Raw genomic sequence first — 14,991 nt, forward strand, 5'->3', positions numbered from 1 at the left:
AGTTACATTGTGGGAACACCAGTAGTTTGTTGCTACACTATCCTATATGATAGTTACACTGTGGGGACACCAGCAGTGCGTTGCTACACTATCCTATATGATAGTTACACTGTGGAGACACCAGCAGTGTGTTGCTACACTATCCTATATGATAGTTACACTGTGGAGACACCAGCAGTGTGTTGCTACACTATCCTATATGATAGTTACAATGTGGAGACACCTGCAGTGTGTTGCTACACTATCCTATATGATAGTTACACTGCCGGAACACCAGCAGAGTGTTGCTACACTATCCTATATGATAGTTACACTGTGGGGACACCAGCAGTGTGTTGCTACACTATCCTATATGATAGTTACACTGTGGAGACACCAGAAGTGTGCTGCTACACTATCCTATATGATAGTTACACTGTGGGGACACCAGCAGTGTGTTGCTACACTATCCTATATGATACTTACAATGTGGAGACACCTGCAGTGTGTTGCTACACTATCCTATATGATAGTTACACTGCCGGAACACCAGCAGAGTGTTGCTACACTATCCTATATGATAGTTACAATGTGGAGACACCTGCGGTGTTGCTACACTATCCTATATGATAGTTACACTGTGGAGACACCTGCAGTGTGTTGCTACACTATCCAATATGATAGTTACACTGCCGGAACACCAGCAGAGTGTTGCTACACTATCCTATATGATAGTTACAATGTGGAGACACCTGCGGTGTTGCTACACTATCCTATATGATAGTTACACTGCCGGAACACCAGCAGTGTGTTGCTACACTATCCTATATGATAGTTACACTGTGGAGACACCAGCAGTGTGTTGCTACACTATCCTATATGATAGTTACACTGTGGAGACACCTGCAGTGTGTTGCTACACTATCCTATATGATAGTTACACTGCCGGAACACCAGCAGAGTGTTGCTACACTATGCTATATGATAGTTACAGTGTGGAGACACCAGCAGTGTGTTGCTACACTATCCTATATGATAGTTACACTGCCGGAACACCAGCAGAGTGTTGCTACACTATCCTATATGACAGTTACACTGTGGAGACACCAGCAGTGTGTGTATTATACTGTGGCCTTATCAAGGTGGACTTCAGGAAGTACTTCTTCAGCCAAAGGTTGCTTGTTTTTAAGACACATGTGCAACACTTGGGTATCTTTATTGCAGAGACGTTTCGCCCATCCAGTGGCATTTTCAATGCAATAAAGAACTACTCTTTGGCGAAACTTGTTCAACATGATACCCAAGTGTTGCTAGTGTGTTGATACTTGTCTGAGGGTGGTCAGAATGATACCTGCCTGAGGGTGGTCAGAATGATACCTGCCTGAGGGTGGTCAGAATGATACCTGCCTGAGGGTGGTCGGAATGATACCTGTCTGAGGGTGGTCAGAATACCTGCCTGAGGGTGGTCATAATACCTGCTTGAGGGTGGTCAGAATGATACCTGCCTGAGGGTGGTCAGAATGATAATTGTCTGAGGGTGGTCAGAATGATACCTGCCTGAGGGTGCTCGGAATGATACCTGTCTGAGGGTGGTCAGAATACCTGCCTGAGGGTGGTCATAATACCTGCCTGAGGGTGGTCAGAATGATACCTGCCTGAGGGTGGTCAGAATACCTGTCTGAGGATGGTCAGAATGATACCTGCCTGAGGGTGGTCAGAATACCTGAGGGTGGTCAGAATACCTGTCTGAGGGTGGTCAGAATACCTGCCTGAGGGTGGTCAGAATACCTGTCTGAGGGTGGTTAGAATACCTCCCTGAGGGTGGTCAGAATACCTCCCTGAGGGTGGTCAGAATACCTGTCTGAGGGTGGTCAGAGTGATACCTGCCTGAAGGTGGTCGGAATGATACCTGTCTGAGGGTGGTCAGAATACCTGCCTGAGGGTGGTCAGAATACCTGCCTGAGGGTGGTCAGAATGATACCTGCCTGAGGGTGGTCAGAATACCTGTCTGAGGGTGGTCAGAATGATACCTGTCTGAGGGTGGTCAGAATACCTGTCTGAGGATGGTCAGAAAGATACCTGCCTGAGGGTGGTCAGAATACCTGAGGGTGGTCAGAATGATACCTCCCTGAGGGTGGTCAGAATGATACCTGTCTGAAGGTGGTCAGAATACCTGCCTGAGGGTGGTCAGAATACCTGTCTGAGGGTGGTCAGGATACCTCCCTGAGGGTGGTCAGAATACCTCATTGAGGATGGTCAGAATGATACCTGTCTGAGGGTGGTCAGAATGATACGTGCCTGAGGGTGGTCAGAATACCTGAGGGTGGTCAGAATGATACCTGTCTGAGGGTGGTCAGAATACCTGTCTGAGGGTGGTCAGAATACCTGCCTGGGGGTGGTCAGAATACCTATTTGAAGGTGGTCAGAATACCTGCCTGAGGGTGGTCAAAATACCTGTCTGAGGGTGGTCAGAATGATACCTGTCTGAGGGTGGTCAGAATACCTGCCTTTGGGTGGTCAGAATGATACCTGTCTGAGGGTGGTCAGAACGATACCTGGCTGAGGGTGGTCAGAATACCTGTCTGAAAGTGGTCAGAATACCTGCCTGAGGGTGGTCAAGATGATACCTGTCTGAGGGTGGTCAGAATGACACCTGTCTGAGGGTGGTCAGAATACCTGCCTGAGGGTGGTCAGAATACCTCTGAGGGTGGTCAGAATACCTGTCTGAGGGTGGTCAGAATGATACCTGAGGTGGTCAGAATACCTGCCTGACGGTGGTCAGAATGATACCCGTCTGAGGGTGGTCAGAATACGTGTCTGAGGGAGGTCAGAATACCTGCCTGAGGGTGGTCAGAATGATACCTGTCTGAGAGTGGTCAGAATACCTGTCTGAGGGTGGTCGGAATGATACCTGTCTGAGGGTGGTCAGAATGATACCTGTCTGAGGGTGGTCAGAATACCTGTGTGAGGGTGGTCTGAATGATACCTGTCTGAGGGTGGTCAGAATGATACCTGCCTGATGGTGGTCAGAATGATACCTGTCTGAGGGTGGTCAGAATGATACCTGTCTGAGGGTGGTCAGAATGATACCTGTCTGAGGGTGTTCAGAATGATACCTGTCTGAGGCTGGTCAGAATGATACCTGTCTGAGGGTGCTCAGAATACCTATCTGAGGGTGGTCGGAATGATACATGTCTGAGGGTGGTCAGAATGATACCAGAGGTGGTCAGAATGATACCTGCCTAACGGTGGTCAGAATGAAACACGTCTGAGGGTGGTCAGAATACCTGTCTGAGGGTGGTCAGAATGATACATGAGGTGGTCAGAATGATACCTGCCTAACGGTGGTCAGAATGATACCCGTCTGAGGGTGGTCAGAATGATACCCGTCTGAGGGTGGTCAGGATGATACCTGTCTGAGGGTGCTCAGAATACTTGTATGAGAGTGGTCAGAATACTTGTCTGAGGGTGGTCAGAATGATACCTGTCTGAGGGTGGTCAGAATACCTGTCTGAGGGTGGTCAGAATGATACCTGTCTGAGGGTGGTCAGAATACCTGTCTGAGGGTGGTCAGAATACCTGTCTGAGGGTGGTCAGACTGATACCTGCCTAACGGTGGTCAGAATGATACCCGTCTGAGGGTGGTCAGAATGATACCTGTCTGAGGGTGCTCAGAATACTTGTACGAGAGTGGTCAGAATACTTGTCTGAGGGTGGTCAGAATACCTGTCTGAGGGTGGTCAGAATACCTGTCTGAGGGTGGTCAGAATGATACCTGTTTGAGGGTGGTCAGAATACCTGTCTGAGGGTGGTCAGAATACCTGTCTGAGGGTGGTCAGAATGATACCTGTGTGAGGGTGGTCAGAATGATACCTGTGTGAGGGTGGTCAGAATGATACCTGCCTGAGGGTGGTCAGAATACCTGCCTGAGGGTGGTCAGGATGATTCCTGTCTGAGGGTGGTCAGAATGATACCTGAGGGTGGTCAGAATGATAACTGTCTGAGGGAGGTCAGAATGATACCTGTCTGAGGGCGGTGAGAATACCTGTCTGAGGGTGGTCAGAATGATACCTGTCTGAGGGTGGTCAGAATGATACCTGAGGGTGGTCAGAATGATACCTGAGGGTGGTCAGAATGATACCTGTCTGAGGGTGGTCAGACTGATACCTGTCTAAGGGTGGTCAGAATGATACCTGTCTGAGGATCATCAGAATGATACCTGTCTAAGGGTGGTCAGAATTATACCTGTCTGAGGGTGGTCAGAATGATACCTGTCTGAGGGTGGTCAGAATTATACCTGTCTAAGGGTGGTCAGAATGATACCTTTCTGAGGGTGGTCAGAATGATACCTGTCTGAGGGTGGTCAGAATGATACCTGAGTGTGGTCAGAATGATACCTGTCTGAGGGTGGTCAGAATGATACCTGTCTGAGGGTGGTCAGAATACCTGCCTGAGGGTGGTCAGAATGATACCTGTGTGAGGGTGGTGAGAATACCTGAGGGTGGTCAGAATGATACCTCCCTGAGGGTGGTCAGAATACCTGCCTGAGGGTGGTCAGAATACCTGTCTGAGGGTGGTCAGAATACCTGAGGGTTGTCAGAATGATACCTCCCTGAGGGTGGTCAGAATACCTGCCTGAGGGTGGTCAGAATGATACCTGTCTGAGGGTGGTTAGAATACCTCCCTGAGGGTGGCCAGAATACCTCCCTGAGGGTGGTCAGAATGATACCTGTCTGAGGGTGGTCAGAATGATACCTGTCTGAGGGTGGTCAGAATGATACCTGCCTGAGGGTGGTGAGAATACCTGTCTGAGGGTGGTCAGAATGATACCTGTCTGAGGGTGGTCAGAATACCTGTCTGAGGGTGATCAGAATACCTGCCTGGGGGTGGTCAGAATGATACCTATCTGAGGGTGGTCAGAATGATACCTGTCTGAGGGTGGTCAGAATGATACCTGTCTGAGGGTGGTCAGAATACCTGTCTGAGGGTGGTCAGAATGATACCTGAGGTGGTCAGAATACCTGCCTGACGGTGGTCAGAATGATACCCGTCTGAGGGTGGTCAGTATACCTGTCTGAGGGTGGTCAGAATGATACCTGTCTGAGGGTGGTCAGAATACCTGTCTGAGGGTGGTCAAAATATCTGTCTGAGGGTGGTCAGAATGATACCTGTCTGAGGGTGGTCAGAATGATACCTGTCTGAGGGTGGTCAGAATGATACCTGCCTGAGGGTGGTCAGAATACCTGCCTGAGGGTGGTCAGGATGATACCTGTCTGAGGGTGGTCAGAATGATACCTGAGGGTGGTCAGAATACCTGTCTGAGGGTGGTCAGAATGATACCTGTCTGAGGGCGGTCAGAATGATACCTGAGTGTGGTCAGAATAGTACCTGTCTGAGGGTGGTCAGAATGATACCTGTCTGAGGGTGGTCATACTGATACCTGTCTGAGGGTGGTTAGAATACTTGTCGTCTGCGGGTGGTCAGAATGATACCTGTCTGAGGATCATCAAAATGATACCTGTCTAAGGGTGGTCAGAATGATACCTGTCTGAGGGTGGTCAGAATGATACCTGAGGGTGGTCAGAATACCTGAGGGTGGTCAGAATGATACGTGAGGGTGGTCAGAATGATACGTGAGGGTGGTCAGAATGATACGTGAGGGTGGTCAGAATGATACGTGAGGGTGGTCAGAATGATACGTGAGGGTGGTCAGAATGATACGTGAGGGTGGTCAGAATGATACCTGCCTGAGGGTGGTCAGAATGATACCTGTCTGAGGGTGGTCAGAATGATACCTGTCTGAGGTTGGTCAGAATGATACCTGCCTGAGGGTGGTCAGAATGATACCTGCCTGAGGGTGGTCAGAATGATACCTGCCTGAGGGTGGTCAGAATGATACCTGTCTGAGGTTGGTCAGAATGATACCTGCCTGAGGGTGGTCAGAATGATACCTGCCTGAGGGTGGTCAGAATGATACCTGCCTGAGGGTGGTCAGAATGATACCTGCCTGAGGGTGGTCAGAATGATACCTGCCTGAGGGTGGTCAGAATGATACCTGCCTGAGGGTGGTCAGAATGATACCTGCCTGAGGGTGGTCAGAATGATACCTGTCTGAGGGTGGTCAGAATGATACCTGTCTGAGGGTGGTCAGAATGATACCTGTCTGAGGGTGGTCAGAATACCTGCCTGAGGGTGGTCAGAATGATACGTGAGGGTGGTTGAAGGGTAATATGGTACTCACAGCCAGTCTATCCTTGGCGTGGATATACCTGAACCTCTGGATATAGTAGAAGATAAGCCAGGCCAGGGATATCACCATCAGGATGATGAACGACACGGACACGAACAACACGGACGTTCTGTGGAACAAACACAGCATTTTAGTGCCAAACATGTCACTACTGATGGAAACTGTATGCACTGGTAGTGCGCAGTGACTATGTTGTATATTGTTATTTGTGAAGAAGATTAAACACACGTGCAGCATCTGGGTATCTTGATTTGTAGACGTTTCGCCCTCCAGTGGCTTTTATTAATACAAGAACATAATGTGATGTAGAAATATATACAAAAGACGAGATAGTCAGTCTTGGAGTTGGTGGAGACCACCGGAGACTTCAAGTCTCGAAGACTACGATGGTCTCCACCAACTCCAAGGCTGAGGGACTGATTACCTGGAGTTTACCTGGAGAGGATTTCGGGAGTCAGCGCCCCCGCGGCTCGGTCTGAGACCAGGCCTCATGGTGGATCAGGGTCTGATCAACCAGGCTGTTACTGTTGGCCGCACGCAAGCTGACGTACGAACCACAGCCCGGTTGGTCAGGTGCTGACTTTAGGTGCCTGTCCAGTACCTTCTTGAAGACAGTCAGGGGTCTATTGGTAATCCCCCTTATGTATGCTGGGAAGCAGTTGAACAGTCTTGGGCCCCGAAACGTCTACAATAAAGATACGCAGATGTTTGGCATGTGTTTAATTCTTCATGTTGTCGGTATTGTACATCATTCACGTACAACTACATCGTAATTTGTGTACGTGAATCTTGTTATAAGATAAGAACAGCAAGACACAATATAGTGACTGGAACAATACATAAACAACCAACATATAGAAGAGAGGAGCTGACCACAACGTTTCGGTCCGACTTGAACCATTTACAAAGTCGATAAATTAGACACATGTGCAACTCTTGGGAATCTTTATTGAGGAAACGTTTCGCCACACAGTGGCTTCATCAGTCCATACATAGGAGAAACTTGAAGAACAGGAGGAGAATGAGGTAATCAGTCCCTCAACCTTGAGTCGATGTGTTCAGTCCATCAATCTTGAATAGAATACGGCATATCAGCGGAGAAGCAGCTTATAAACCGTATGGCAGGAGAGGTGCAGCAGTCATAGGTCGGGTCACATTTGTTCAATGTGGAAGTAGGTCGTGCCCAAGAATTAGGCAAGCGAAGAATTCCCAAGTATTAAGATCCCAAGAAGTTGCAGTGTCTGACAGATTTGTAGATGAATGGTTCAGAGAACCGACATGTTGATCTTAATACTTAGGAATTCTTCGCTTGCCTAATTCTTGGGCACGACCTACTTCCACATTGAACAAATGTGACACCACCTATGACTGCTTCACCTCTCCTGCCATACGGTTTATAAGCTCCTTCTCAGTACGTATGCCGTATTCTATTCAAGATTGATGGACTGAACACATCGACTCAAGGTTGAGGGACTGATTACCTCATTCTCCTCCTATTCTTCAAGTTTCTCCTACGTATGGACTGATGAAGCCACTGTGTGGCGAAACGTTTCCTCAATAAAGATACCCAAGAGTTGCACATGTGTCTAATTTATCAACATGTCGGTTCTCTGAACCATTCATCTACATTTACAAAGTCACACTGTGTGACTTCGTTTATAGTCCAAATCGGACAGAAATGTCGTCGTAAGCTTCTCTTTCCTATATGTGGGTTGTGTGCGTCTTATGAGATTTTTAACATTAATTTCAGTACGTTCGGTATAAACTTACACTATATTAATCCGTTAGGTTAGGGAAGATTATGCATGATTATTTACAGATTAGCGAACTCATTTGACAGCGCACTGGCTACGCAGCTGCTAAGAGCGCTCCAGTGTACACGCGTATCGATCGTGGTGTGACAGACTCCTGTATGAATTACGTTGGTAGTAGGTTCACCGGTGTTATACCAGGTACAATACCTGGTATAACACCTGGTATAATACCTAGTATAATACCTAGTATAATACCTGGTATAATACCTGGTATAATACCTAGTATAATACCTGGTATAATACCTAGTATAATACCTGGTATAATACCTAGTATAATACCTGGTATAATACCTAGTATAATACCTGGTATAATACCAGGTATTATACCATATATTACACTAGGTATTACACCAGATATTATACCAGGTATTATACCATATATCATGCTAGAAAATAGAAACTGGCAATGTGGTTGACAGTTACATAGCGAGAGATAGGTTGCTAGGTATACTTTATAGATCAATCAACGTAGCCTCAACTGTGAGAAAGTTGATGGTATCAATAATTCCTGATGCAACTGGAAGCTACTCTGAAAGGTATAATTTGATCAACAAATCTCAGTATGGTTTTACATAGGTGCGTTTCTGCCTTAGGAATTTACTGGCATTTTATCCGACCACCCATCACAAAGACCAGAGACAATGATGGGGAGACCTGATGGTCGACCACCCATCACAGGGACCAGAGACAACGATGGGGAGACCTGATGGTCGACCACCCATCACAAAGACCAGAGACAATGATGGGGAGACCTGATGGTCGACCACCCATCACAGGGACCAGAGACAATGATGGGGAGACCTGATGGTCGACCACCCATCACAGGGACCAGAGACAACGATGGGGAGACCTGATGGGGAGACCTGATGGTCGACCACCCATCACAGGGACCAGAGACAACGATGGGGAGACCTGATGGTCGACCACCCATCACAGGGACCAGAGACAACGATGGGGAGACCTGATGGTCGACCACCCATCACAAAGACCAGAGACCAGAGACAATGATGGGGAGACCTGATGGTCGACCACCCATCACAGGGCCCAGAGACAATGATGGGAGACCTGATGGTCGATCACCCATCACAGGGCCCAGAGACAATGATGGGGAGACCTGATCATCGACCACCCATCACAGGGACCAGAGACAATGATGGGGACACCTGATGGTCGACCACCCATCACAGGGACCAGAGACAATGATGGGGAGACCTGATGGTCGACCACCCATCACAGGGACCAGAGACAATGATGGGGAGACCTGATGGTCGACCACCCATCACAGGGACCAGAGACAATGATGGGGAGACCTGATGGTCGACCACCCATCACAGGGACTAGAGACAATGATGGGGAGACCTGATGGCCGACCACCCATCACAAAGACCAGAGACAATGATGGGGAGACCTGATGGTCTCGGCCCATTGCTGTACATATAATATTTTGCCGCGGAACACACAGGGACTACAGCAAGACTAGTGGAACACACAGGGACAACAGCAAGACTAGTGGAACACACAGGGACTACAGCAAGGCTAGTGGAACACACAGGGACTACAGCAAGACTAGTGGAACACACAGGGACTACAACAAGACTAGTGGAACACACAGGGACTACAGCATGAGTAGTGGAACACACAGGGACTACAACAAGACTAGTGGAACACACAGGGACTACAGCAAGACTAGTGGAACACACAGGGACTACAGCAAGACTAGTGGAACACACAGGGACTACAGCAAGACTAGTGGAACACACAGGGACTACAGCAAGACTAGTGGAACACACAGGGAATACAGCAAGACTAGTGGAACACACAGGGACTACAGCAAGTCTAGTGGAACACACTGGGACTAAAGCAAGACTAGTGAAACACACAGGGACTACAGCAAGACTAGTGGAACACACAGGGACTACAGCAAGACTAGTGGAACACACAGGGACTACAGCAAGACTAGTGAAACACACAGGGACTACAGCAAGACTAGTGGAACACACAGGGACTACAGCAAGACTAGTGGAACACACAGGGACTACAGCAAGACTAGTGGAACACACAGGGACTACAGCAAGACTAGTGGAATACACAGGGACTACAGCAAGACTAGTGGAACACACAGGGACTACAGCAAGACTAGTGGAATACACAGGGACTACAGCAAGACTAGTGGAACACACAGGGACTACAGCAAGACTAGTGGAACACACAGGGACTACAGCAAGACTAGTGGAATACACAGGGACTACAGCAAGACTAGTGGAACACACAGGGACTACAGCAAGACTAGTGGAATACACAGGGACTACAGCAAGACTAGTGGAACACACAGTGACTACAGCAAGACTAGTGGAACACACAGGGACTACAGCAAGACTAGTGGAATACACAGGGACTACAGCAAGACTAGTGGAATACACAGTGACTACAGCAAGACTAGTGGAACACACAGGGACTACAGCAAGACTAGTGGAATACACAGGGACTACAGCAAGACTAGTGGAATACACAGGGACTACAGCAAGACTAGTGGAACACACAGGGACTACAGCAAGACTAGTGGAATACACAGGGACTACAGCAAGACTAGTGGAACACACAGTGACTACAGCAAGACTAGTGGAACACACAGGGACTACAGCAAGACTAGTGGAATACACAGGGACTACAGCAAGACTAGTGGAACACACAGTGACTACAGGAAGACCCTGATAGCGGCCACAAGACAATTGAATTACATCGATATCTTATCGGAGACTCGTATGGGTCATCTTAGAATTAAGACCCGTGTCAGGACACAGTTCCTGACAAACAAACTAGCCTTTGTCACTAAGGTAATCGAGGCAGGAGACCACTATAAAGAATAAGATATTGTCTATATGGACTTCAGTAAGGCCTTTGATAAAATTCTGAATAAGAAACTGATAAAGAAAGTAGTCATACATGGTATAGGAGACAATAACCTCTTGGGTTGAGTCTTGGTAGGAGACAATAACGTCTTGGGTTGAGTCTTGGTAGGAGACAATAACCTCTTGGGTTGAGTCTTGGTAGGAGACAATAACCTCTTGGGTTGAGTCTCGGTAGGAGACAATAACCTCTTGGGTTGAGTCTCGGTAGGAGACAATAACCTCTTGGGTTGAGTCTTGGCTGACAGGCAAAAAACTTTGCATAAAAAACGTGGAGAAAATCAGGATAAGGGGCCCATTACAAGTGGTTTATCACGGCCAACTTGACCATCATTATATATTTGTTGCCACAGACTCAGGGACCCTTGGACCAGGGGAAAGAGTGCATCTAAGTTCCTTAAGGAACTAGGCAAAAGACTCATCAGGGTAACTAAGGATCCCAGGGCGGCTAGCTTTACGTTTCAGGTATATAAACAACCAAGAGAAGAGAAATTCACAGCTCACTTACATAAACCAACCAAGAAAACTTCACAGCTCAGGTATATAAACCAAGAAAACTTCACAGCTCAGGTATATAAACGAAGAAAACTTCACAGCTCAGGTATATAAACCAAGAAAACTTCACAGCTCAGGTATATAAACCAAGAAAACTTCACAGCTCAGGTATATAAACCAAGAAAACTTCACAGCTCAGGCATATAAACCAAGAAAACTTCACATCTCAGGTATATAAACCAAGAAAACTTCACAGCTCAGGCATATAAACCAAGAAAACTTCACATCTCAGGTATATAAACCAAGAAAACTTCACAGCTCAGGTATATAAACCAAGAAAACTTCACAGCTCAGGTATATAAACCAAGAAAACTTCACAGCTCAGGTATATAAACCAAGAAAACTTCACAGCTCAGGCATATAAACCAAGAAAACTTCACAGATCAGGTATATAAACCAAGAAAACTTCACATCTCAGGTATATAAACCAAGAAAACTTCACAGCTCAGGTATATAAACCAAGAAAACTTCACAGCTCAGGTATATAAACCAAGAAAACTTCACAGCTCAGGTATATAAACCAAGAAAACTTCACAGGTCAGGCACATAAACCAAGAAAACTTCACAGCTCAGGTATATAAACCAAGAAAACTTCACAGCTCAGGTATATAAACCAAGAAAACTTCACAGCTCAGGTATATAAACCAAGAAAACTTCACAGCTCAGGTATATAAACCCAGAAACTTCACAGCTCAGGTATATAAACCAAGAAAACTTCACAGCTCAGGTATATAAACCAAGAAAACTTCACAGCTCAGGTATATAAACCAAGAAAACTTCACAGCTCAGGTATATAAACCAAGAAAACTTCACAGCTCAAGTATATAAACCAAGAAAACTTCACAGCTCAGGTATATAAACCAAGAAAACTTCACAGCTCAGGTATATAAACCAAGAAAACTTCACAGCTCAGGTATATAAATCAAGAAAACTTCACAGCTCAGGTATATAAACCAAGAAAACTTCACAGCTCAGGAATATAAACCAAGAAAACTTCACAGCTCAGGTATATAAACCAAGAAAACTTCACAGCTCAGGTATATAAACCAAGAAAACTTCACAGCTCAGGTATATAAACCAAGAAAACTTCACAGCTCAGGTATATAAACCAAGAAAACTTCACAGCTCAGGTATATAAACCAAGAAAACTTCACAGCTCAGGTATATAAACCAAGAAAACTTCACAGCTCAGGTATATAAACCAAGAAAACTTCACAGCTCAGGTATATAAACCAAGAAAACTTCACAGCTCAGGAATATAAACCAAGAAAACTTCACAGCTCAGGTATATAAACCAAGAAAACTTCACAGCTCAGGTATATAAACCAAGAAAACTTCACAGCTCAGGTATATAAACCAAGAAAACTTCACAGCTCAGGTATATAAACCAAGAAAACTTCACAGCTCAGGTATATAAACCAAGAAAACTTCACAGCTCAGGTATATAAACCAAGAAAACTTCACAGCTCAGGTATATAAACCAAGAAAACTTCACAGCTCAGGTATATAAACCAAGAAAACTTCACAGCTCAGGTATATAAACCAAGAAAACTTCACAGCTCAGGTATATAAACCAAGAAAACTTCACAGCTCAGGTATATAAACCAAGAAAACTTCACAGCTCAGGTATATAAACCAAGAAAACTTCACAGCTCAGGTATATAAACCAAGAAAACTTCACAGCTCAGGTATATAAACCAAGAAAACTTCACAGCTCAGGTATATAAACCAAGAAAACTTCACAGCTCAGGTATATAAACCAAGAAAACTTCACAGCTCAGGTATATAAACCAAGAAAACTTCACAGCTCAGGTATATAAACCAAGAAAACTTCACAGCTCAGGTATATAAACCAAGAAACTTCACAGCTCAGGTATATAAACCAAGAAAACTTCACAGCTCAGGTATATAAACCAAGAAAACTTCACAGCTCAGGTATATAAACCAAGAAAACTTCACAGCTATATAAACCAAGAAAACTTCACAGCTCAGGTATATAAACCAAGAAAACTTCACAGCTCAGGTATATAAACCAAGAAAACTTCACAGCTCAGGTATATAAACCAAGAAAACTTCACAGCTCAGGTATATAAACCAAGAAAACTTCACAGCTCAGGTATATAAACCAAGAAAACTTCACAGCTCAGGTATATAAACCAAGAAAACTTCACAGCTCAGGTATATAAACCAAGAAAACTTCACAGCTCAGGTATATAAACCAAGAAAACTTCACAGCTCAGGTATATAAACCAAGAAAACTTCACAGCTCAGGTATATAAACCAAGAAAACTTCACAGCTCAGGTATATAAACCAAGAAAACTTCACAGCTCAGGTATATAAACCAAGAAAACTTCACAGCTCAGGTATATAAACCAAGAAAACTTCACAGCTCAGGTATATAAACCAAGAAAACTTCACAGCTCAGGTATATAAACCAAGAAAACTTCACAGCTCAGGTATATAAACCAAGAAAACTTCACAGCTCAGGTATATAAACCAAGAAAACTTCACAGCTCAGGTATATAAACCAAGAAAACTTCACAGCTCAGGTATATAAACCAAGAAAACTTCACAGCTCAGGTATATCAAGAAAACTTCACAGTATATAAACCAAGAAAACTTCACAGCTCAGGTATATAAACCAAGAAAACTTCACAGCTCAGGTATATAAACCAAGAAAACTTCACAGCTCAGGTATATAAACCAAGAAAACTTCACAGCTCAGGTATATAAACCAAGAAAACTTCACAGCTCAGGTATATAAACCAAGAAAACTTCACAGCTCAGGTATATAAACAAAGAAAACTTCACAGGCTCAGGTATATAAACCAAGAAAACTTCACAGCTCAGGTATATAAACCAAGAAAACTTCACAGCTCAGGTATATAAACCAAGAAAACTTCACAGCTCAGGTATATAAACCAAGAAAACTTCACAGCTCAGGTATATAAACCAAGAAAACTTCACAGCTCAGGTATATAAACCAAGAAAACTTCACAGCTCAGGTATATAAACCAAGAAAACTTCACAGCTCAGGTATATAAACCAAGAAAACTTCACAGCTCAGGTATATAAACCAAGAAAACTTCACAGCTCAGGTATATAAACCAAGAAAACTTCACAGCTCAGGTATATAAACCAAGAAAACTTCACAGCTCAGGTATATAAACCAAGAAAACTTCACAGCTCAGGTATATAAACCAAGAAAACTTCACAGCTCAGGTATATAAACCAAGAAAACTTCACAGCTCAGGTATATAAGCCAAGAAAACGCCACAGCTCAGGTATATAAAACTTCACAGCTCAGGTATATAAACCAAGAAAACTTCACAGCTCAGGTATATAAACCAAGAAAACTTCACAGCTCAGGTATATAAACCAAGAAAACTTCACAGCTCAGGTATATAACATCTCAGGTATAGAAACCAAGAAAACTTCACAGCTCAGGTATATAAACCAAGAAAACTTCACAGCTCAGGTATATAA

At 45.0% G+C, this 14,991-nt stretch overlaps 1 protein-coding gene across 1 annotated transcript in view; it reads right to left on the minus strand.

Moving 5' to 3' along the window:
* Positions 1-14,991, minus strand: part of LOC128687240 (RING finger protein 150) — a gene marked incomplete at its 3' end in the record, with an annotated part of 247,069 nt that overhangs the window by 2,366 nt on the left and 229,712 nt on the right. Inside the window, 1 exon segment of the mRNA XM_070098467.1 lies at positions 6,221-6,338. Coding sequence (XP_069954568.1) covers positions 6,221-6,338 — 118 coding nt within the window.

Source organism: Cherax quadricarinatus, chromosome 62 (assembly GCF_038502225.1).
Source record: "Cherax quadricarinatus isolate ZL_2023a chromosome 62, ASM3850222v1, whole genome shotgun sequence".
Lineage (NCBI taxonomy): Eukaryota > Metazoa > Arthropoda > Malacostraca > Decapoda > Parastacidae > Cherax > Cherax quadricarinatus.